The sequence below is a fragment of the Capsella rubella genome, unplaced genomic scaffold (genome assembly GCF_000375325.1).
Source record: "Capsella rubella cultivar Monte Gargano unplaced genomic scaffold, Caprub1_0 scaffold_1, whole genome shotgun sequence".
NCBI lineage: Eukaryota > Viridiplantae > Streptophyta > Magnoliopsida > Brassicales > Brassicaceae > Capsella > Capsella rubella.
The window spans coordinates 2,986,294-3,009,746 of NW_006238923.1; the positions used below are offsets into that span (position 1 = coordinate 2,986,294).

Below are 23,453 nucleotides of genomic sequence, written 5' to 3' on the forward strand. Positions count from 1 at the left end.
TTATACGATTATATTCGACTCTACTACTCTTCTCATATATATCTCTCCATATGTGCCTCATTCTCCTCTCGAAGACTTCGTGTTGAAAGAGCGACCAGTGCTCTTTCTCTCTCTCCCTCTCAACAAAACACGAACGATTCTTCGTCCTCTCTGTTCTTGTTGCCAAACTCCAGATTCTCACAGTGCCACCACAATCTCCAACATTGCAGAGTTGAGTTGAGACATCTCATAAACTAACTCAGGTTATCAAATCTATCATATCTCCTTTGGTTTCATCTCATGCCGTGTTTGGCAATTCATGTTTACGCGTTTGCTTTCCTCTTTCTGGGTCTTCTTGTGTCGCAACTCGCAACGCTACTGCTTTATGCCTATAAATCGAGACACTTTACAATCCGGAGATGATGAATCCTCCTTTTAACATCAAAGTACCCATCTTTTTGTGTGTGTGTCTGTGTGTGTTTCCATGTTTTTGTCTCTTGCGTAAAGGTTTCGACTTTTGCTGCTTTTTCTTGCATACCATTGTTGATATGTTCGTCTAGTGGGCTAATCCGTAAAGAGATCATTGAGAATTACATGTCTATGCTACAACTTGCTTTGATGTTCGGGATCGATGCTTTATGGGCTTTGCGTTGATCAGGTCTGATTAGCGAGTTTATGAATCTGGGTCAGTGTTTCTACACAATTTGCCTCTGAAAACACTAGATTTTACCTTTTTTCTCGTCTTCGTGCTTTCGTGGGGTTTTGCTTTTAATTCCCGTGGCTGTGTTTGTTTCAGTGATCTAAGACGTGAATTGAATCGAATGTGTTTGGTATCTTTCAATTCCTTTCACGATCTGAAGTTGTTGAATCGTCGGTTTGATACTGTGATCTAAAATACTTGAGCTTTATACTTTACCCCGTCGTGTTGCTGTGGACAATGTATGTATTTGAGCTCCGTTGGTTAATTTCAATGTTCATACTTAGGGTGATGTTGGATCTTTAATCTTTGTCCTTTTGGTGTCCTAGTAATCAGATCTTGTACGTATCTATTTACCATGAAACTATGATTGATTTCTCTTTGCTGTCTGATTTAGATGTTTACAGTTTGTATCTTCTTGATGTTTTTACATTTTTCAACAGTTTGATATTCAATATTGAGAATGCTGCTCTTTTTTGTTCCTTCAGGTTTCACTACGTTGAGCATGGTTCTTCTGATGGATGGGGAGAACAATATTATGGAAGAAACAGCTGTTATGGAAGATTCCTATGATGATGGATTTTCCTGTGGAGATCCACGAGTTGAGCCTCGTGTTGGAGATGAATTTCAGGTTGAGATTCCTCCTATGATGTCGGCATCCAAGCGTGCTGTGTTTCTTTCAACTCCTGTTGCTTTGGATGACTCTTCATACTCCTTTCTCGTCGGACTACCTGTCCAAATAATGTGGATAGACAAACAAAGACGAGGACAAGGAAATGGAGATGATAATGTTGACATGAACCAATCTTTGAAATCTTTAAGAGCCAAAAAAAGCCGTTCCTCTGCGAAGAACAGAGGCAAGAGTGACAAGAATCTAGAATCCAAGAAGCAAAGATTGGATCTGGAGGCTGTTCCCGCGATACCTTCCAGTTCTTGGGAAGAATTTGAGGTAGCTAGCTTTGTTCTTGGTCTGTATACATTTGGGAAGAACTTTACTCAGGTGAAGAATTTCATGGAGAACAAAGGAGTAGGAGAGATAATGTTGTTTTACTATGGCAAGTTCTACAATTCTGCTAAGTACCACAGTTGGTCTGAATCCCGCAAGAAGCGGAACCGGAAATGTGTATATGGAAGAAAGCTCTATTCAGGTTGGAGGCAACAACAGTTGTTAACCCGTTTGATGCCTTCTATCCCTGATGAATCTCAGAAACAGATGCTCGTGAATGTGAGTCTCTTTCACATCTTGATGCGGAATCTTAACTACTATATATTTTTTGTTCACTGATCTTACTATTCACAGGTCTCAAAGGCATTTGCTCAAGGTAATGTCACTATCACTCTGGAGAAATACGTAAACACAGTGAAGACTCTTGTGGGTCTCAGGCTTCTGGTAGACGCCGTGGCAATTGGCAAAGAAAAAGAAGATCTCACGGTTCCTACATCAACACCAATGAAGACCAAACCATGGTTCACGGTTTCTTCGAAACCATCTTCGGTCCAGGGATTAGGGGCTTACAATTCACTCACATCTGCTGGTATAATAAATCAGTTAACTGGCTGTTCACGTATGAGCAAAGCCCGTTGCAATGATATATTCTGGTACGCCATATGGCCGCGTTTGCTAGGCAGAGGATGGCACTCAGAGCAGCCTGAGGACCGAGGCTATTTAAGATCTAAGGATTACATTGTTTTCATGGTCCCTGGCGTGAAAAAGTTTTCAAGACAGGAGCTTATCAAAGGGGATCATTACTATGATTCCATCAGTGATATTCTAACAAAGGTTGTTTCAGAGCCTGAGCTTATTGACCTTGAAACAGGAGGAGAGATCAGAGAAGCGACCGCCGATGAATTTTTTGTTGCAGAGAACTCTTCTGACCAATCAGATGAAGAGTTTTCTCGGTCTGATAGTCAGAGACACCGTTACCTTAGGTCTCCATGTTCTAACCGTGGAACTCTGGGAATGAAATTCACAGTTGTGGACACTAGTTTGGCTGCTGGAGGAGGGAAGTTGTGCGATTTGCGAAATCCTAATGCAGTACTGTCTCTAGTTTCTGAGCCAAAGACTCGACCAGGAGAAAAAGAATCTTCTGCGCCTAAAAATTCCCTGGACAGTCAGAATGTGGAAAAGTCTCAAGTGAGGCCTCGAGATATCAATAATCAAGTGGATGACCAAATGCGATTCACGATTATTGATACGAGTGTAGACTACTGCGAAAAGTTATCTGGGTTTAGGAGATGGAGACCTCTACCAAGTGATGTCACAAAAAGAGGCTATGTAGGGGATGATTCTGCTATAAAGGAAGAGAAGACTTTTGAGAAGATTAAGGATCCATCAAAGAGTTTGACTACACACAGGCGTACCCCTCGAGCAGAAACAAACTATCATTTAGTAAATTCTGCACCAGTTATGAAGCGCAGACGGCTCAGTGCTTGCATTTCAAGAGAAAGTCCAGTGTTCAAACATTTATCAGGTGATAACATAAAAAGGACTGGTTGTCTTGAATCAGACCAGCAAGATATATGTGGAGTCCAACACCAAAATAGCACTTGTGAAGAGATGAACTGGGACAAAGAGGCATATGAAACCGTATTGTCGGTTGAGCATACGAACTTAAAGTCTGATCAACCAATTAAAACTGGAACTGGGCCGTCTTCTTTGCTTGTTGAGATTCAAGAAACTTCAGAGATTGAACCAAGTGGGTTAAATTCTATCTCCAATGCAGACAAGCACTGTTCTCCAGAGAAGATAAGAACATCCCAAAAACTAGTTTTGTCAGAACCAGAACCACTCTGTTCAGTGTCAGAATCAGAAAAAAAAGGTGCTTCTATTGATATGGAACAAAAGCAAGCAGTTGAGCTCCCTTCCATTTCAGGCTCAAATGCTAACAGGTGTTCTTCCAATGATCCGGAAACTACTCAAGAACTGGGTTCATCTGAACAACAACACGACCAACAGAATAATACAGATGGTCCGAGAAGACAGAGCACAAGAAAACGACCATTGACCACTCGGGCACTGGAAGCTCTTGAATCCGGCTTTCTTACAAACAAGAGCATAAAAAGCACGAGTAAACTGGAACCGAGAAAACGCGAAAGTTCAACAAAGAAAAAGCGTTCAGCTAAAGCCTGTAACAGAAATGGGAGTGCAGATTTGGAGCACAAAGGAGACGATAGAAGCATTTTTGTAAAGAAAGCACCAACAAGTAAGCCCTTGGATCAAATAGAGGATTCAAAACCTAGCTATCTTCTCAATGAAGCAAGAGCTGAGGGCAAGGCTGTAGATGGAATACAGGATCCAAGGCCAGTCCAAACCCAATACCCTAAACTTCCACCAATTGTTTTGAAGTTTCCATTCAGGCGTGGCTAAGGAGCTTCAGGAACGTAAGTTTGATAGTTTGAACGTTGGGGTGTGAAAAGGTTGGCCTTGCTGCAGAAAAAATGTGTACAAAAGAGATGTTTTATTCCATACCCTTTGCTATTTTCGTTATTTCAATTATTTAGCCATAAGTAGTGTTTCTATTATTGGTTTGCTTGAGAGCTATTGGAAGAAACTTTTCAGATGGGTCAAATATCCAGAAAAATTAAGTGAACTAGTAATGATAGTTATGAATATTTATGAAGCCTGATATACAGAGTCATAGATACATACAAATCCTGTATAGTAGTAGTCTAAACTAAAGTCACAACAATGATTTTTATACTACTATACAAATCTAGACTGACTTAACTGCAGCTAGTTTGCTACGGCCGCTTGATTGCCTTGTCCAAGTTGTGAGAGACTGTTTTGGTTAAGTTCGGGTCCTCAAAACCAAGCTCCGCTCCAAATCTTTTGCAGCCATAACATAGGAACCAAATTTAAAAAATTGTCAATTCAAATTCACTTCACTCTTTAGATTAGTTTTGGCTTAAATTCTTTTCGACTTACTTTGGATCCAAGACTAGTTTCTGAACTTCTTTGATAGCTGAGCTAGCTGCATATAACGATATCTTTCCAATCTGATATTAAAAACCCAAATCATTTTCCAAGGTTTTTAGAACTGAAGGCACTGACATGGTGAATCACTTAATGGTTTGTTCTACGGGAAGTTGGAATTAAAGTTTTGTTACCTCTAAAATCTGAAGTTTAGCCTCGTGGTCGTTCGGTAAACACCGGATTTCTTCAGCTAGTCTTGCTGACTCTCCAACACTCTCAGGACACAAGAAGTCGAGTGCCACCTGAACATTCGACTGATTGTATGTGTGCGAACAATATTTAGTAAGGGCATTGGACTAGAAACTCAGTGGATTTTATGTCTCATAGAAAATGAAATTTACCTGAAGATTCCTGATTTGAAACGGACTTCCAGCCGGAATGAAGATAGCCTCACCACGATGTTGCTCAAACGTCCATGGCTCAACTCCTGAAACAATAGCAAGAGTCATCCCTCAGGCTTCCATGCAATATGCGTTTAGAAATCGAAAGGGTTCAGTTTTTCTACCAAACTCATCTTTTAGTTGTCTTTTGTGGTGTTCATTTAAGAATAATCCTTCATACAACGGGCGTGACACCTGAAACCAGCGTAAACAGATTAGGAAATCCAATCATTCGACATAAGAAAAAAGATAACTTTCACATTTCATTTAGTTAAGTTAGTAGTCAAGACTCACAAAATCAGTCTGAAAATTATCAGGCTTCTGTAATGTTCTCTTAAAGTACTCGGCCAGCTTGGGGACGTCTTGGCGTCGAAAGATATCCCACTGGGCTCCTCCTGCACATGAAGACGTACGAGAAGAGTCCATGTTGTGATCAAGATCCATTTTTTCCTCTGTATTCACAGGCAAGATCATCTCAGATTCATTCTTCTCTGTATTGACCCCACCAAGTGATAGATCATGTAACTCTCCGTCCCTTAATTTGTCCTCAGGGCTAAGAGGTGACTCATTTTCGTCCATCTTCTGGTCGGATTCTCTTGGATCAGGATTTGTCTCTCTCACCCTTTCGACTGTTGTTCCTTCAGATGTGTGCACCAAGAGGTATACCTGATTAGAAGAATCTTAGTTGACCTAACATAACCAGTTTCCCATATCAACCAAAATAAGACAAATGTGATATATCGTTATCCAAGAGTTGAATCATGTACCATGTCACGCATGCTGTAGTGAATACTACTAGTCAATGAATCACCAGCACCAATTTCTTGGTATGTCCCGCAAGACACATAAATCTTTGGACCTGCATCGTTTTGGAGCGAGTAATGAGGCAACTTGGCTGCCACGTTCAGAAGGCCTAACCGAGGATGTATGTACTCGAGAAATGGAAATCTTCTGATAAACTCTGGTCTTTGGTAGAAAATAAATTCTTCAGAAGCACTTGGGCTCGGCCAGTCCTTTAACTTCCACAATAGGGGAAGACCTGTCTCTTGGTTTTTCCCATCTCTATATGCTTTTGTAAACTCTCCAAGTCTTACATCAACCTGTGAACATGAACACTAATGAATCTCTGACTCAACAATATGAAGATATGAAGAAGAAAGAAATTTACCTCTGACCCCTCCAAGCAATTTATGGCCTTCAAGAATGGATCATGTTCTCTCAATTTCTCCTCAGAATTCTCGTCTATATCCCTCCAAATAGTCTCAGGATCCCACCTAGAGCAAGATGAGTCATCAAGTACCTTTTTTACAGTAACAAGCCGACCCTTTGCCCATTGTTGTTCAAAATTAGCTACTCCATCAGATTTTATCGTTTCAAGCGACGGGCTGTACACGTAATTGTCACCGCTCTCTTCTCTCTCAGCAAATTTGCAGAATCTGGAGTCACACAATTCAGGGTTCCGAAGATCACATACTTTGCAGCCGTTAACAATCTCCTCAGCATTTTTCACAAGCTTTGCAACCCAATTCATCTTAAAAATGCGAGCGAGATTCAAAGAACGGGAACCGCAGCCTCCATACTCCTTAGGGGGGCAGGGGATGCTCCCATCACCGTTGGCTTCCCACTCAGGAAACTTGTATGAAAAGTTTAGTTTTATTTTAGTAACTCCTGTTATTTCTCCTATGATTTTGTTAGTCCCACTAATCTCAACTGAAGACTCTTCCCGTAGATCTTGACAGCATCTCAGGCACAGGTCATATGAGCAGTTCGAACAATGACGGTAGTAGTCAACCACTGGTATCCGACACACGTTGCTACAAGAAACAAAACATCAATAAGAACATGTACGACGATACGAAGTGCCAACAAGAGAGAGTCAAGTAAGAAGAAAGGCATGTAAGACAGATCATAAGTACCAGCACATCTGCTCATCTGCTTTTAATCTTGCCCTGACAAGATCAATCTCAGCTCCTATAGCATAGAAAAAACTAATGTTAACCGAAAAAACGTTAGTAGTATATATAATTCATCAACAGTCACGGTAAATAAAAACTCATCTCACCACGAAGCCTCTTCTCTAGTTCTACTTCTGTACACTGTTCCAGATGGATCTGCTTTATCACTGGAAGAACAGCTGATAATAGACGATATAGATACTGCACCTTGTCCAAAACAGGTATATCCCGGATCTGTACCTGCAATATTTCACAGAGAGCAATGGCATGGTTCTAAATATTAAACCCCAAAATAGGTAGCAGTGTTTTGAATCTATGGATATACAAGATCGCACCTTTATTGTATTATCAGAACGCATGCAAGGTTTGCAATCACACAAACCACGACACACAGGGCAAACTTTCTCAACTTCTTCGAGTGATATCTCCGAGTACCTTAAAATGCATCAGACATCATCAGTACTGTGTACCGTGAACTCTTTCTACCAGAGGTTAACGAATTTCTGATATAAACAGAACTAAAAGAAAAAGAGAGCACACCTTGTCGATATACAAGTGTCACAGAAGGCTCTCTGATTGCATTTGAGGCAAGTAATGATTCTATCACTGTCTTTTCTCTGGCATTGATGGCAGATTTCCCCCAAAGACTCTGCAGACACATCTGTGCTTGCTGCTGAGTATTCCTACAACATGTAAAAACAGTTACTTTAATCTTTGTAAGTCCTCATGTAAACTCATATGTGAGTACAAGTTGTCTGTCAAACCAGTGAGAATCAACAAATTTACCATTGGACTCGTGCTTTGGTGTGATGATCTGTAGCGTGACGGATCCATAACAGCAACAGAAGGTGGTGGTGTCCTATAAGATCTGTAGCACTCTTCATACCTTCCAACATCTCTAGCAAACTCATCGTTCAAATTCACAGCAACACGTGGAGAAAAACTCCTCATCATGGGTGTCTCGGGAGAGTACTGCATCAGGCTTTTATGTCTCTTGAGTATCCTACCATTATCCTTGGAAGCAGAGGCGTGGCCGTTGTTATAGTGCTCAATGCTGGGGATGGGCAACTCGAAATCATCGATCTTTCCTTCCGAATATGTATCTGTTTCGCCTGATCTCCTTTTCGCTTTCTTCTGGTTAGCCCGAAAAGCGGAATTAGCGGCCCGCTTCTTAGCCTGGATGTAGTGCTTCTCACAGACGGTCTTATCAGGCATGGACTTTGCAGTGCATCTCCACTGTTTACCATCGGATCTCTTACACCGTAAATCATCTGGAATCCCAAGAACACCCTCACCATTGCCATTGCCATTGCCATTGACATTGGCGGAGCCGGATCGAATTTGCTCATTAGCACTCATTCTAATCACTGAATCGCAAATTTCATCAAAATTGACCTGCATTGTTAAAACACTAATCAGAAATAGATCACTCACATAAGGGAAAAAAAAAAAAAAAAAAACTAAATTGGTAGCTTTAAAAACTCCTGCTAGAATTGAGTGAGATGATCAACCAAATTGCAACCCTCCCAAAAATCCAAACTTTTAGGAAACTCCGTAATAATCCCCCTCCCATCAATTCAAAGAACACACTCAATCTAACTAAAAAAAAAAACTAAACGAAACAATAAGCTAAGGAGTGTATGGAGAAACAGAAGGAAATAGAGTTGCAGAACGGAACACTAAGAATAATCTAAAAGAAGTCGAAAATAACAGACACATGATCCTTGAACCTAATCAACAGATACATAAGTACATAATAAGAGGACCTACTACAAATTCATAAGAGAGAGAGAGAGAGAGAGAGAAGAAGAAGAGAGCTCCGAAATCGGTAATTGCAAAAATCGAAGGAAGAATTGAAATCTTGTTAAAGAGAAGAGTGTTGGTTTCTAAGATTTGGGAATTCCAGAGGGCTCAACTATGTATAAATATAGGTACATTAAAAAATAAAAATAATTGCTCATACACTTACAGTGAAAGAAGGAAAAGCCCCAAAACTGAAATTAGGGTTTTGGTCGAGAGTAATTGCAGAGGTGATGATGATGATGATAGATGGGAGAGATACCACCAATCATGTTCCGTTCAGGACTCTTTTGTCTCTGATTTCTTTTTTTCTTTTCTCTTTTTTTTTTTTTTTTTTAGGTTCTGCTTTTTATTTGTTTGGGTTCTTCCTTTTCCTCTTAGGTTTTCCTTTTCTCCTCCTCCTCTGTAGATCGTATTCAGACAGAACATGGGTTCACTTGTTTTTCTTTTCTTTTCTTCTTTTTTTTTCAATGTTGGTGTTTATTATTCATAGTGGATCCCATATTTGTACAGTACCCCAAAATATGGATATATGTAAACAACAGCAAAATTAAAGGAAATAAATGGATATTCAAACATATTAAATATTTTCTTATTGTAAGTTTATTTCTCCAATTGATGAAACACATACAGTAAATAGCACTGATAAGGTTGATGATTTTACAGTATTCGAAAACTGAACCACTTGATTTGTATTGCGCTTACCCGGAACCTGGATTGTGGATATATTTTCAATTAGAAAGATTTATTTGGTTATAATTAAGGTAAATTAATACAAGCATGTTCGTTTCCTAGTTGCTTGCTAATGACAAAAAACAATTACTACTACTATTTGTATATCCAGTTATCAATGATTTTGAATTGTGTGCGTGAGAATAACAATGATCGATGATGATTCAGAATAATAAACGCTAAAAATGTTCAGCGGTCACGAATCTTTAGTTGTGTGACTGATGATTGATGAGTGTCTAGACTTTCAAGTAGTATTGAGGTGAGATCATGTACTAGGAGAAATGGAGAATAAATTGATCAGCTAAATTTTTTGTAATTTATCTTTTATATTTATAAAATTTGCTAATTGGGCATCCCAATATATGAACTTATTACGTGTATTTTCTTTTTTTGTTATGGTGACCGCGAGGGAGATAAAGGAGCAACGAATATGGTGGATAGTGCGTCAGGGCCACGCGAGGTGAGGCTATCGTTGAATTTGAAAGATGAGAACCAAACCAATAGCGCCTTTGAGAGTAAGCAAAAAATGGTAAACTTATTATTATGGGGTATTATTCCACGCGTATTGCTACTTGAGTCTTCTTGACTACTGAAAAAGAAGATACCAAGAAAGATGCTTGCTTGAGATTATTCTTCTTTGCAAAAGATTCCTTATTTGTAATTTTCTCATCGTTTTTGAACAAATCTATCGAAGAGATAGATAATCCATGCATGTGTTATACTGCCATGGTCTCTCCGAACGCTTTAGATACTTCTAGGTTTTATTATTTTTTGTTCTTTTCAGTTTTGAGTCAAATAATAATTTATCAAAAACAGCAAGATAATTAAACTTCAGATAAGAAGAAACTAATATTAGGAAAAAGAAAATCTAAATTATAATTAAGAAAAAAAAAAGGAAAGAAACAAAAATACCGCGTCCTTAACAACAAAAAAAAGAAAAAAAAAAAAAAACGGAAATTTTGTGCGTGTCCGTCCCGTGTGTAAACCCTCTTTTATTCTTGAAACCGACTTTGGTATAAATTGCATATATATATATACATCCCCTCTTCCCCTCACTTTTTATTTTCCTCATCATCAACACAATCTAATCTACTATCTCAATCCCAGTTAATTTTTCTTTCGAAAGCCAACAAAAATCTCATCTCGATCCGAGTAAATCATGGAGTGTAGATCGCTGGATCTGACGATTATATCCGCCGAGGATCTCAAAGATATTCAATTGATCGGTAAGCAAGACTTGTACGCTGTCGTTTCGATCAACGGCGACGCAAGGACCAAGCAGAAGACAAATGTTGACAAAGATTGCGGCACCAAACCCAAATGGAAGCATCAGATGAAACTCACCGTCGACGACGCCGCGGCCCGTGACAATCGCCTCACTCTTGTTTTCCAGATCGTGGCGGATCGTCCCATCGCCGGTGATAAACCCGTCGGCGAGGTTAGCGTTCCGGTGAAGGAGCTTTTGGATCAGAACAAGGGCGACGAGGAGAAGACGGTTACCTACGCCGTCAGGTTGCCTAACGGGAAGGCCAAAGGAACTCTCAAGTTCTCCTTCAAATTTGGTGACAAGTACACTTTTGGATCTCCGAGTGCTACTCACGCGCCTGTTCCGTCGGCTCTGGATCATAAGACCACGGATCACCCCGTCACCGCTTACCCGCCCGGGCACGGTGCACCGGCGGCTGCATACCCTCCTCCACCCGCGGGTCCTTCTTCCGGATATCCACCACCGGGACATGATGATAAGCACGGCGGTGCTTACGGATATCCGCAACAGGCTGGATATCCGCCAGCTGGACCCGGTGGTTATCCGCCACCTGGTGCATACCCGCAACAAGGAGGTTACCCGGGTTATCCCCCACCGCAACAAGGTGGATATCCGCCACAAGGTCCATACGGTTACCCGCAACAGCAAGGGTATCCGCCACAGGGTCCATACGGGTACCCGCAACAGCAGGTTCATGGTAAACCGCAGAAACCGAAGAAACATGGCAAGGCTGGAATGGGACTAGGTCTTGGGCTTGGAGCTGGTTTATTGGGTGGTTTGCTGGTGGGTGAAGCTGTGTCTGACATGGCTGATATGGGTGATATGGGTGACATGGGTGGTGATTTCGATTTCTGATTGATTATACTTATGTTATCAACTCTTTTAATTTCTTAGGTTAACTGTTCTTCTATGTTTGTTCGTTTGATGAATCATGTGAAGAACCTGAGAGATCAAGTTTTATCCTGTGTTTATTATGTGTTTGTGTTTCTTCTTTTCTGCTAATGAATGTACTGAAACATTATGCTTTTTTTCCAATCACTAGCTGTTGAATATAATGCAATGAAACAGAGGATAGATAGTGCTCTGTATTTTCTCAATTTACCATCTCATTAGCTCATCCCGTGGGCATGTTCCATATATTCATCTAAGAAAACAATGTTTTTTGAAAAGGACCTCCCCATTGGCAAAAGTAACATTGTTCTTATGAAATTTCTCAAAATCTAGATATTCCACAAACTTTCTCTAATGTCAACAACTTTTTAGTTTTACATATCTAGCGACCCTAAAAAAAAAAGATGAAATAACCAACAATTGCAAATCCAATGGCTCTAAACCGGTCAATAACCGACTCAAACAATCTTCTACCACCTGACTCTATAACTCATCATGATCATCTCCACCGTCGTCTTCACTATCTCCACTGGTTTTCTCGTAAACCGACTTAATAACCGGATTACAGACCGACTCCACCTCCTTCATTTTCTCATCGTAATCTTCCTTCTCTGCATTCACATTCTCCTCTAACCAGTCCAACACCTCTTTCAAAACCTCTTCCATCTTCTCTTTATCTTCGTCACTTATCTTCTCGGCAAGCTTCTCCTTATCCGCCATTGTACTCTTCATGTTGTACACATACGTTTCAAGCTTGTTCCTTGCATCAATCTTCTCCTTCACAATCCTATCTTCCTCTGCAAACTCCTCTGCTTCTCTTATCATCTTCTCAATCTCTTCTTCTGTCAAACGACCTTTATCGTTCGTTATTGTAATCGACTGTGACGTCTTTGCAACCTTGTCTTCGGCCTTCACCTGCAGAATTCCATTTGCGTCCACTACAAAAGTCACCATAATCTGTGGCACTCCCCTGAAAAATATGTGTTCCTTGCGTTTTAAGTAAGATAAGAACCATACTAAAAAAAATCGAAATGGTTTAGTAGCCAATATTGAATCAGAGATTACCTGGGTGCAGGAAGAATGCCGGTGAGATCGAAATTTCCGAGCTCGCGGTTATCTTTAGTCATGCTTCTCTCGCCTTCATAGACTTTGATGGTCACAGTAGTTTGCTGATCTTGGTAAGTAGTGAATACCTGAGACTTCGTCGTTGGGATTGCCGTGTTCCTCGGAATAATATTTGTCATCACGCCTCCGATAGTTTCAATACCGAGGCTCAAAGGCGCAACATCAAGCAGCAGGATATCTGTTTAAAATAAAAGTTAGTTTTTTTGCAAACTCAGCTACAATGATTAATACATGAAAACACTCAAATATGGTCATAAAGAGAGTTAAAAGAGTCACTTACTTTGTGTTTCTTCTCCACCTTCACCACTTAACACTCCACCTTGGACAGCGGCGCCATAGGCCACAGCCTCATCAGGGTTAGTCCCTTTGTTAGGTTCCTTGCCGTCAAAGAAATCTTTTAAAAGCTGCTGGACTTTTGGGATTCGAGTGCTTCCTCCAACAAGAACAATCTCGTCGATATCAGATTTCTTCAACCCCGCGTCTTTAAGAGCCTTCTTCACTGGCTCCAGGGTCTTCTTGAATAAATCCATGTTTAGTTCCTCGAATCTCGCTTTTGTCAGAGGCTCAGAGAAATCGACTCCATCAAAGAGTGACTCAATTTCAACACGGACTTGGTGCTGGTTGCTCAAAGCTCGTTTCGCACGCTCACATTCACGCCTAAGTTTCCCAAGGGCTTTGTGATCTTTGCTTATGTCTTTGTTATACTTCTTCTTGACCAGTTTGATGAAGTAATCCATCACTCTGTGGTCAAAATCTTCTCCACCGAGGTGAGTGTCTCCACTTGTGGATAGGACTTCAAAGACTCCATTGTCTATAGTAAGGATGCTAACATCGAATGTTCCTCCACCAAGATCATATACGAGAATGTTTGACTCCCCACCTTTTTTGTCTAAACCATAAGCTATGGCTGCACCTGTTGGCTCATTGATTATACGAACCACGTTAAGTCCTGCAATTGCTCCAGCATCCTTTGTGGCTTGCCTCTGCGCATCATTAAAATACGCTGCAAAACAAAACAAGAAACACCAAAAGCCATATGATCATCCATACATTCAAGGCACCACACTTCAACACCGCTCTTTTATTTGACTGTTTATATTTCTTTAATAGACTAGTTCAATAACAACTGCATAGTTAAAAAAAAGTGTATGACTCATCATACCTGGAACCGTGATGACAGCATCTTTGATATTCTTTCCCAAGAAAGCTTCAGCTGTCTCCTTCATCTTTGTTAGGATCATAGCACTAATTTCCTCAGGGCTAAACACTTTCACTTCACCTTTAACCTTCACCTGAATGTAAGGCTTTCCATCTTTGTTCACGACCTTGTATGGCAAGAATTTGATATCCCTTTGTACATCAGGATCATCAAATCTGTAACACAAAACCCAAAAACATAAACAAAAGCTCATGAAAGATTATATATGGACTAGACACTAATTAAGAAACTAAACACTTACTTTCTTCCAATCAGACGTTTTGGGTCGAAGATGGTCCGCTCAGGGTTCTTGGCCGCTTGATTCTTAGCAGCTTCTCCAATGAGACGTTCAGTATCAGTGAATGCAACCCAAGATGGTGTAATTCTGTTCCCCTGATCGTTTGCTATGATTTCAACGTGTTTGTTATGATAAACACCAACACATGAATATGTAGTCCCTAGATCGATCCCTATCACCGTCCCGAGCTTCTGATCTTCGCCTTCTATTGCCACACTTGACATCAAAGCTGCTCCAACAGATTCATAAAACAGTTCAAGCACTTGAAGCATATAAAAATAGAAACACAAATTCCAAAAATAATACGTTTTTGTGAGTTTTTTTACCTGTCATAAGAAAAACCAAACAAACGAGAGCTCTGTTCGTCATATTCGTTGTCTTTTCCTTGATAAAAATCATCTTTCGTTGTTGAGAACTCTTCTTCGATCACGTTTCCTAGTTTGTTCTGAAGAATACGCGAAAGCTCGTAGTCTATTTATATGTACTTCACCACGATTCGTATTTAGCTTGGTAGAGTATTATCTCCAATCATTGCTTGACACGTAAGCTTAATTACATAATCTGTGATGGCGCGCTCCTGACTTTTTTCACACGTAACGTACCCAATACCAAGGAGACACGTCACATCAGATCATCATCCGAGAACCTCCCCAAAGTTTTTTCACGACTTCTAGATATATACGGTATTATATAGTAGTTATCCATAAGAGTTTTTAATTTTGTTTATAAAAATTCTGTAAAATATTAAGAATCTTATGTGGGAAAAAACCACAGGAAAAAGTTTGTTAAATTAAGATTTTTTTGCTGTAAAAAAAAAAGAAGAAGATATTTTATTTTGTTATTAATGAATTTTTAGAGTGTGACGCCAAAACGAATGCATATGCGCTGAGGTGTAATTTTTTGGAAGAACATGACTATTGCTTAACCACTCCATTTAATTATTAGGCAGACATGTACATAATTAATCAATATACAGAGATTTATAAGAACACTGCCATTTTCTAACTACTCTTAGTGTTTGGATTTTTATTGGAATCAAAATACAATAAGAAAATGATAACAACAAAACTGCAAACTAACCCTAATGGCGGCCCTAGTTTCTAATTTTCACTTTCAAAACTTTAATAATTGACCATATATTATATTGGATTTTTAAAAGATGTTTTTTTAAATATGAATACTAATACTAGCATGACATTTGACATGGTCCTATTGTTTAAGTTTGCTTTTGATAAATAATATAAAATTTTATTTTATTTTTATGTAAAAAATATGAAATGCTCTTCTATTTCTCATGGTGGTGTAATACAATATAAACATTTTTACTATTATGGATTTTAGTTTCGATAGATGAAATAATGGAGGTCTAATTCGTCTACAAATACTAGATATGGTAAATACCAAGTATTCATATAATTTTCTCTTGGTACAGTATATGTGTAATTGTGTCAAATATATGATTGAGACAGAAAATAAAATAATTGTACATCATACATCTCGAAATGGTCAAAGGTTAATATGGTCATTAAAATCCGTTGGTTGATGACTTAAAATTTGCATTAATATACAAAAGAGCGTGGGATAATGTAAATGTAGCGAAAGCAAGAAGATATATGGAGAAAGAAATGGAGTACTCTTGGTCGGAAGCCACTAGTTCAGGCAATCCTGATGAGGAGTACGTCGAGATCACACTCCAAGTGCGAGACAATAGCATCAGCACAATGAAGTCCAAGGCGACACTTCGGTCGGTTCTTTCCGGGAGGCTAAAAACGATGGTTAAGTCACTATCGTTTGCTTCACCCCGGCTCGACCGTAGTAAGTCGTCCGGTGCTATGTTCGCTCTTCGAGGTTTGAGGTTTATCACCAAAAACGACGCCGTTGGCAGAGGCTGGGATGAGGTTGCTAAGAGATTTGATGAGTTAGCCGTTGAAGGGAAGCTCCCCAAATCCAAATTTGGACACTGCATAGGTAAAAATAAACTCTCTTAATAGTAATCTATATATATAGTAGTACAGTTTTTGTTTCATTTTTGAAGTTAATTATATATTCTCGTTTGGTAATCTCACTGCAGCAATGTTAAGCTCCTTTCACCATACAACATAACATTTTTGTTATTTTTAACGTAATATATAAACTTATAATGTATAAAGTACTTTTTTGAAGAAGAGTCATATCAATATCCAAATAATAAAAGAAATACTTCAATTATAAATAGGAATGGTTGAATCTTGCGAATTTGTGAACGAGCTTTATGAGGCGCTGGTGCGAAGGAGAGGGACTACGTCATCGTCAATAACCAAAACTGAATTATTGGAATTCTGGGAGCAGATCACAGGCAATAGTTTTGACGCTAGGCTGCAAATCTTTTTTGATATGTAAGTTTATTTACAACATGCTTTTATATTTATTTAATGGAACTTAATTTAATATAATACGGCTATTAATAAAATTAGTTATTTCTTTGTGGTTTATGTGAATCAGGGTGGACAAGAATTTGGACGGACGTATTACGGGAGATGAGGTTAAAGAGGTGAAGGATAAATTTAATAGCGATTTTCCTTATTAAGTTGATCCCTATTTCGAGCGTTACGGTCCTAATTAAAAAATGAAATTGAAGTATTGTTTCGGCTTAACTGTAGATAATTGCATTAAGTGCTTCGGCTAACAAACTATCAAAGATTAAGGAAAAAGTAGATGAATATGCTGCCTTGATCATGGAAGAACTGGACCGCGACAACCTCGGATACATTGAGGTTCGGTATCTACTTACACTTGATTAAAAATAATAATAACAGGTTAAATCCTTTAATCAATAAAATTGAGCAATGGTTTATTTGCAGTTACACAACTTGGAAACATTGCTTCTCCAAGTTCCTAGCCAATCAGACAACAGTCCATCGTCCGCGAACAAACGTGCACTCAGCAAGATGTTGAGCCAGAAGCTCATACCAACCAAAGATCGGAACCCGCTGAAAAGATTTGCTAGGAATGTATCTTACTTCTTCATGGAAAATTGGAAAAGGATTTGGGTGTTGACATTGTGGATATCCATTTGCATCGCTCTCTTCACTTGGAAATTTCTCCAGTATAGACGCAGAACAGTGTTCGAGGTGCTGGGCTACTGTGTATCCGTTGCCAAAGGCAGTGCAGAGACCTTGAAATTCAATATGGCTCTCATTTTATTGCCTGTTTGTAGGAACACTATCACTTGGCTAAGGACCAAGTCCAAGCTTATTGGGTCCGTTGTTCCATTTGATGACAATATCAATTTCCACAAGGTAAATTATATTTATTAGTATTATACTATCCAACCAAAAAAATATGAATAAAAATATATACAATTAATCATAAAAATTTGGTTATAGTGCTTATTATTATTATTTTATTCCAAGCAGGTTATTGCGTTTGGGATCGCGGTAGGAATAGGCTTACACGCCATATCTCATTTGGCATGTGATTTCCCACGTTTGTTGCATGCGAGTAATGTAGAGTTTGAGCCGGTGAAAAAGTTTTTCGGAGACGAGAGGCCTGACAATTACGGGTGGTTCATGAAAGGGACAGATGGGTGGACCGGTGTCACTATGGTGGTTCTAATGGTTGTGGCCTACGTCTTGGCGCAGTCGTGGTTCAGACGCAACCGGGCGAACCTACCAAAACCGTTGAAACGATTGACTGGTTTCAATGCGTTTTGGTACTCGCACCATTTGTTTGTCATCGTTTATGTGCTTCTAATCGTGCATGGTTATTTTATTTATCTCTCTAAGGAATGGTACCACAAGACGGTACGTAAATATATTTATGCTTTTTTTTTACTTTTTCGTGCGTCTTACTTGGATATTTTCAGAAATATTGACTAAATTAAAGATCATAATTTTTTTATTTTTTTTTATGAAAGAATCGTTTTTGTTATTAACATTTGAACAGACGTGGATGTATCTGGCTGTTCCCGTGTTATTGTACGCATCAGAACGATTGATTCGTGCATTTAGACCAGGTGCCAAGGCTGTCAAGATTTTGAAGGTACTTATTTCTATATTCGTTCAGAAGAGTGTATTCGACAAGAAAAAAAGCTTTAAATAGGTTATTTCACGTTTTTATTTACATTAATTTAAAACCAATTAATTTTCAGGTTGCAGTATATCCAGGAAATGTACTTTCACTTTACATGTCGAAGCCTAAAGGGTTCAAGTACACAAGTGGACAGTACATATATGTTAACTGTTCTGACATCTCGCCTTTACAATGGTAATCAACAAATACTAAAAAGATCATAAGATTTGTATAGACAATGGTAACCAACAACATCTGTTCATCAATTTCTATATATATACTGTAGGCATCCGTTTTCAATCACTTCGGCTGCCGGGGATGATTACCTCAGCATTCATATCCGCACGCTCGGTGACTGGACATCGCAACTCAAATCCTTATTTTCCAAGGTTAGTTTTCAAGAGTAACATTTATAAATTGATGACATATAACATTCGATTATTAGCATTATACATAGTTTTTTTTTAATTATTAAAATTAAGCAAAACCATAGGTTTGTCAACTTCCCTCAACAAGTCAAAGTGGACTCTTCATAGCTGAGATGGGTCAAGCCAATAATATAACCAGGTATCTGATTATTATTTATTTGCATTTATTATTGATTTGAATAATTATGTTTTAGAGAAAAAAGCAAATAAAAGAAGTACATGTTCACAAAGAAATAAAAAAAAAGAAGTAGTTTAGCTAAATGATCAACAATTTACATGGAAAGGTTTCCGAGGCTGTTGATCGATGGTCCATATGGTGCACCAGCACAAGATTACCGGAACTACGATGTATTGCTTCTGGTAGGTCTAGGGATCGGAGCGACCCCATTAATCAGTATAATCAGGGACGTCCTTAACAACATCAAGAACCAGAAATCCATCGAACAAGCCGCTAACCATAATGTAGTCCCTATAAAAAACTATGTTGCCACAAAAAGAGCTTACTTCTATTGGGTAACAAGAGAGCAGGGATCATTGGAATGGTTCAGTGAGGTCATGAACGAGGTAGCTGAGTATGATAGTGAGGGGATGATTGAACTACATAATTACTGCACGAGCGTGTATGAGGAAGGAGACGCGAGGTCAGCGTTAATCACGATGTTGCAGTCATTGCACCAGGCCAAGAGCGGCATTGACATTGTATCGGGCACTCGGGTCCGAACCCATTTCGCTCGACCCGATTGGCGTAGTGTCTTCAAGCACGTCGCTGTCAACCACGTTAATCAACGAGTTGGTAAGTCACACTATTACAACAATTCCTTATACTATATTATTATAAATTTTTCTAGTAAATTTGATTTTACATTTCTTTTTCGATTGTGTTTGTAGGAGTTTTCTACTGTGGTAATACATGCATCATAGGAGAGTTAAAGAGACTGGCTCAAGATTTCTCTAGGAAAACTACGACCAAGTTTGAGTTCCATAAGGAGAACTTTTAGTTCAATTATATTATTCATCCATCATTAATATTTATAACAACATATTAGTATATTGCACAAAACCAAGCAAGTAGCAACTTATGATTTGAATAAATGTAGCTACTGATAAGCAATTGATTCTTTCACAAAATAATTGAATGCAAGTGCATTATCAAAGCAAATAATAAACTAAGAAATAAGGAAAAAGCAACTTATGTCAAGCTGATATCTATTATAACCACTGTGAAGGGGTTCCAAATTCAAAAGTTGAGACTGCAACTTGAACTTTTCTATGTAAATAGGAGAAAAGAACAGTGCTTCATGAAATTTCATCTCTTTAATTGTTAAATATTTTTCTACGCAATTTCTAACAATAATTCCGATGTCGTCCAGCGGTTAGGATATCTGGCTTTCACCCAGGAGACCCGGGTTCGATTCCCGGCATCGGAGCTTTTTGATTTTTTTTCTCCATGTATTTCCAAAACTCATTCACACGTTATGTCGGACTGTATAGATCTGACTTGATTGCGGGTGTTACTTCACTTAATCATTGTAATCCACCAGAGACCAACTTTTGAGATTCCCTATATACTAGCATCCAACTTGACTGCGGACCACAGTAATAACTAATAACCATATTACATTTCATCGGACGACATGTAATAACCAATTAACTTTATGACTCCCATTGGCTATTGCATGCTAGTATGCTACTCAACCTGGCCAAACTGATCTGTAAATCTTAAAAAGCTGACAAAAATGAAAGTGTATGAAACTGTTAAATATTGAAATCTGAGGGGGGCAAAAAAGAGAGTTGAAGACTGTATTTACTTTGACTAACGAACAAACAGCATTACAATTTCATCATAATATTTCAAGATCCTTTTAGTATGATTCTCCCTAATCGCATGATTCACATTTACCAAGTGATTTGAAACAAGGCAGCCACGGCCATTGTGAAACAAGGCAGCCACGCCTATTTGTTCTTCCCCATTACACCTGCAAATGAGGAGAAGCTAATAAAAATCATAGTGTACAACAATAAGTCTTACCGATAAGATTTTCAAGCGTACATTCAAATGATTTGCAGGCGAGATGCATTTCCATATATAACAATCATTACTGACCACAGAATACTCTCTTGTTCTTAAAAATATTCATGCTTACAGTACTGATGGATAGTTAAGCATGTCACTTACAGTGTTTTGGGGCAAGAGAACTTGAACCTAGACTTGTTCTACACTTCTTATTCCCGCATTCTTGTCAAATTCATCTGAAGAAACCACATCCGCAACAATCTTCTCTTGACCGCGCCAAAGAATCTGGTGAAATTGTTTCAAGGTTTTGTTATATTCCGACAGGGACCAATTTATGAGATCATATTTAATAATAAATTTTTATTAGCAAACAGATTTTTCAGATCAAAACCAAGAGACATCAAACTGGAAACTTGGGAAATTTTAAACCCAGGCAACAATTTTCATATATCTCAGATGAACCTTAAACCCAGAGGATATAGACAAATGCAGATTTCTTCCAAGACTAAGGTCTCAAATTTGAAGGAATACGTGTCAGCAACATAAAATTCCATGAAACATTAGAGATTGTTGCTTTAACTTGGTACAGTTTAAAAACATATTCATCTTAAACCCAGACTAACATCAGAAAAAATGGCAGAGTGGGAACCTTGACAGGGAAAATCAATTTTCTTAATGATTATAAATCACCTCAACCTCTTAGTATGTGCATAAGAAAATCAGCATCGCAAGTTACAGTGCCCGAAATTACCTTGTCAATGACTCCAAATTCTTTAGCTTTTGGGGCATCCATGTAATATGGTCTTCTCATCACGTTAGCTACAGTCTCCACGGACTAAATGACATATAAGAATCTTTTTAATCAACCATAAAATTTCCCCACTCAAAGTAATGAAATGAAAGAATGTTTGCACTCACATTCCCAGTGTGCTTTGATAGTAGTTCTACAAGTATATCCCTGTTTGTTATAACCTGCAATTGCAAATCAGGAATATGAGATAATCAAACTCTGAAGATATAATATAGGGAGGATGAATGTATAACCAAACCTCTTTCGCACGAATCAAGACATCACTGGCAGGCATCAACCCAGAAGAAGGTACACGAGGTTGCTGGATCATTGCTGCAACATATTGAACAATTTTTTTTTGAGGCTCTGGTTATCAAGAGTGAACCACCCCAGTTGACCAAAATGTATACCTTTGGCATGTGGCATCATAAACCGTTTACCCTTTGTCCCGGCTGAAAGTAAAAGACATGCCTGACCTATGGCTGCTCCCACGCAGACTGTATGTACCTGCAGAAGTAAAAACAACTGGCTCAAATGGAGAACACTTGGGAGAAGATAAAGTGCTTGTCTTGATAACTATTCGAGTAGCTTGTCCTTCATTCATAATTTATTACTTACATGATGGCATTTAACAGGCAGATTACTCGAAAAATAAACAATTACCTCATTCTTAAGTTGCATCAAAGAATCATAGATGGCAAAACCTTCTGATTCCATGCCGACCTGTTTAGTTTAACATTGTACACTGGTATTTAGAAAGAATGAAAAAAAGAAGGGTCTAGATGATTAAAAAAGTGTTTCAAAACTCACTGTCTCGCCATCATCACGAGTGGTCCCTGTGGAATTGATGTAAATGTAGATGGGTTCCTTGGGATCAAGCCACTGAAGATACATTAGCTCTGCGACAACCAGCTCTGTCACTGCTGGCACAAGCTGAAAACAAAACCAGTCAAGATAACAACATCAGTCTATGCAGTCCTAAACACCAACTCCATCAGAATCCCGAAACTGAAGAACTCACAGGCATTCCAATGTAAACGATTCTTCCGTCAAGAAGCATAGAGGGTAAGTCTGGTGGAGGAGTTCTCGGTCGGTGCTCGTTGTAAGCCACTGATCTTTCAACCTAATTTTAATAAAATTGACTCCGTCAGCGGATTTGAAGCAGTGAATCAAACGATACGGCAACTGTCAAACTCATCAAATCACAGTATTGCTCTGTCAATTTGGTATATCTCACAGTAAGAACATATACGTAGATATACGCATATACATATCTCTAATTTACAATACTAATCCCATAGATATACGCGTATACATATGTGTGCAGGAACTAGAACATAAAACTACACGGAGCACGCCTAGAATCAATCATGTCGGGATCGTAACTGGAAGGGAATAGTTATTTCACCTGAGCAGGAGAAGACATGAGCTGAGGGGAGTCGAAGATGTCAAGATACGGCGGCACATCAGAGTTTACCGGACGATTGAGAAGCTTTTCTGGAGAATTCGCGGCAACAGAAGCGAGTGTCGAGAGGAAAGGATCCTTGGGATTTATCGGAGGCATAGGGATTCTGGCAGAGGCTTTGGCGCGAAAGGCATAGCGAAAGGTCTTCAAGTTTCTCCTCCCGGATGAATTAAAAGATAAAGGAGGATGAGAAGAAAAAGAAGAAGAGCGTGGAAGCAGAGAATTCATGGATGCTTGCAAGCACGACGCCATATTGGAGACGGAAGCTCGCGAAAATGGACTGGTTGGAGAAAGGAAACCAAAGGATTTGGCGATGCTTTGGGAGAGGGAGACAATAAATATTGGGTCGGGTTTCGGGTTGACCCGAAATCTGATGTTCCTAGTATAGCCTAGGCCCTATGTCGGAAGACC

At 39.0% G+C, this 23,453-nt stretch overlaps 6 protein-coding genes and 1 non-coding gene across 13 annotated transcripts; 4 read left to right on the forward strand and 3 right to left on the reverse strand.

Annotated features, from left to right (window-relative positions):
- Nucleotides 1–54: 54 nt before the first annotated feature.
- Nucleotides 55–4,198, forward strand: LOC17896690. Of its 7 annotated transcripts, none has more exons than XM_023788878.1 (4): nt 444–664; nt 776–918; nt 1,165–1,901; nt 1,977–4,198. In XM_023788878.1, exons 3-4 carry the CDS (start codon nt 1,182–1,184, stop codon nt 4,041–4,043), a joined length of 2,787 nt encoding a protein of 928 aa, XP_023644646.1. In that variant the 5' UTR covers nt 444–664; nt 776–918; nt 1,165–1,181; the 3' UTR covers nt 4,044–4,198. The 7 variants fall into 7 exon arrangements, with proteins under 7 accessions (XP_023644647.1, XP_023644645.1, XP_023644644.1 ...); XM_023788880.1 differs by having other exon boundaries at nt 776–809; XM_023788879.1 differs by lacking the exons at nt 444–664; nt 776–918 and adding an exon at nt 55–425.
- Nucleotides 4,199–4,257: 59 nt separating this feature from the next.
- On the reverse strand, nt 4,258–8,385 carry LOC17898507 (lysine-specific demethylase JMJ25). The gene is made up of 13 exons (XM_006304608.2): nt 7,771–8,385; nt 7,525–7,667; nt 7,320–7,419; nt 7,092–7,224; nt 6,946–7,000; nt 6,198–6,843; nt 5,797–6,129; nt 5,324–5,695; nt 5,155–5,224; nt 4,991–5,076; nt 4,784–4,903; nt 4,602–4,672; nt 4,258–4,502 (listed from the first exon to the last, which is right to left on the reverse strand). Exons 1-13 carry the CDS (start codon nt 8,383–8,385, stop codon nt 4,418–4,420), a joined length of 2,829 nt encoding a protein of 942 aa, XP_006304670.2. The 3' UTR covers nt 4,258–4,417.
- A 2,179-nt stretch (nt 8,386–10,564) lies between these two features.
- Nucleotides 10,565–11,818, forward strand: LOC17897712 (protein SRC2 homolog). The gene has a single exon (XM_006305313.2). It carries the CDS (start codon nt 10,676–10,678, stop codon nt 11,636–11,638), a length of 963 nt encoding a protein of 320 aa, XP_006305375.1. The 5' UTR covers nt 10,565–10,675; the 3' UTR covers nt 11,639–11,818.
- Nucleotides 11,819–11,971: 153 nt separating this feature from the next.
- Nucleotides 11,972–14,719, reverse strand: LOC17899699 (probable mediator of RNA polymerase II transcription subunit 37b). Its single transcript, XM_006306891.2, has 6 exons — nt 14,622–14,719; nt 14,260–14,524; nt 13,962–14,173; nt 13,080–13,802; nt 12,740–12,977; nt 11,972–12,644 (listed from the first exon to the last, which is right to left on the reverse strand). Exons 1-6 carry the CDS (start codon nt 14,692–14,694, stop codon nt 12,158–12,160), a joined length of 1,998 nt encoding a protein of 665 aa, XP_006306953.1. The 5' UTR covers nt 14,695–14,719; the 3' UTR covers nt 11,972–12,157.
- A 1,167-nt stretch (nt 14,720–15,886) lies between these two features.
- Nucleotides 15,887–19,815, forward strand: LOC17900834 (respiratory burst oxidase homolog protein B). The gene is made up of 12 exons (XM_023789857.1): nt 15,887–16,263; nt 16,511–16,670; nt 16,777–16,825; nt 16,935–17,048; nt 17,136–17,573; nt 17,691–18,077; nt 18,220–18,315; nt 18,425–18,540; nt 18,632–18,734; nt 18,839–18,912; nt 19,058–19,566; nt 19,662–19,815. Exons 1-12 carry the CDS (start codon nt 15,909–15,911, stop codon nt 19,769–19,771), a joined length of 2,511 nt encoding a protein of 836 aa, XP_023645625.1. The 5' UTR covers nt 15,887–15,908; the 3' UTR covers nt 19,772–19,815.
- A 313-nt stretch (nt 19,816–20,128) lies between these two features.
- TRNAE-UUC lies at nt 20,129–20,200 on the forward strand. The gene has a single exon. It is a non-coding gene; the product is annotated as a tRNA-Glu (tRNA).
- Nucleotides 20,201–20,508: 308 nt separating this feature from the next.
- LOC17900353 (ATP-dependent Clp protease proteolytic subunit-related protein 3, chloroplastic) lies at nt 20,509–23,343 on the reverse strand. The gene is made up of 10 exons (XM_023789546.1): nt 22,986–23,343; nt 22,599–22,700; nt 22,388–22,510; nt 22,241–22,300; nt 21,988–22,084; nt 21,837–21,910; nt 21,706–21,759; nt 21,539–21,622; nt 20,950–21,072; nt 20,509–20,749 (listed from the first exon to the last, which is right to left on the reverse strand). The coding sequence occupies exons 1-9, from the start codon at nt 23,292–23,294 to the stop codon at nt 20,977–20,979; spliced, it is 999 nt and encodes a 332-aa protein (XP_023645314.1). The 5' UTR covers nt 23,295–23,343; the 3' UTR covers nt 20,509–20,749; nt 20,950–20,976.
- Nucleotides 23,344–23,453: the final 110 nt, after the last annotated feature.

Coding starts and splice junctions, on each gene's coding strand:
- LOC17896690 (XM_006304792.2), top strand. Junction 1,902..1,976: donor AGAAACAGATGCTCGTGAAT/GTGAGTCTCTTT, acceptor TACTATTCACAG/GTCTCAAAGGCATTTGCTCA.
- LOC17898507 (XM_006304608.2), bottom strand. CDS start 8,385: ATGCAGGTCAATTTTGATGAAATTTGCGATTCAGTGATTAGAATGAGT. Junction 5,696..5,796: donor ACTACAGCATGCGTGACATG/GTACATGATTCA, acceptor TCTTCTAATCAG/GTATACCTCTTGGTGCACAC. Junction 4,503..4,601: donor AAACTAGTCTTGGATCCAAA/GTAAGTCGAAAA, acceptor TGGCTGCAAAAG/ATTTGGAGCGGAGCTTGGTT.
- LOC17897712 (XM_006305313.2), top strand. CDS start 10,676: ATGGAGTGTAGATCGCTGGATCTGACGATTATATCCGCCGAGGATCTC.
- LOC17899699 (XM_006306891.2), bottom strand. CDS start 14,694: ATGATTTTTATCAAGGAAAAGACAACGAATATGACGAACAGAGCTCTC. Junction 14,525..14,621: donor TTTGGTTTTTCTTATGACAG/GTAAAAAAACTC, acceptor CTGTTGGAGCAG/CTTTGATGTCAAGTGTGGCA. Junction 12,978..13,079: donor AGGTGGAGAAGAAACACAAA/GTAAGTGACTCT, acceptor TATTTTAAACAG/ATATCCTGCTGCTTGATGTT.
- LOC17900834 (XM_023789857.1), top strand. CDS start 15,909: ATGGAGAAAGAAATGGAGTACTCTTGGTCGGAAGCCACTAGTTCAGGC. Junction 18,078..18,219: donor AGGAATGGTACCACAAGACG/GTACGTAAATAT, acceptor ACATTTGAACAG/ACGTGGATGTATCTGGCTGT. Junction 18,735..18,838: donor TCAAATCCTTATTTTCCAAG/GTTAGTTTTCAA, acceptor GCAAAACCATAG/GTTTGTCAACTTCCCTCAAC.
- LOC17900353 (XM_023789546.1), bottom strand. CDS start 23,294: ATGGCGTCGTGCTTGCAAGCATCCATGAATTCTCTGCTTCCACGCTCT. Junction 22,511..22,598: donor TCGTTTACATTGGAATGCCT/GTGAGTTCTTCA, acceptor TTTTGTTTTCAG/CTTGTGCCAGCAGTGACAGA. Junction 21,073..21,538: donor AATTTGGAGTCATTGACAAG/GTAATTTCGGGC, acceptor CAATTTCACCAG/ATTCTTTGGCGCGGTCAAGA.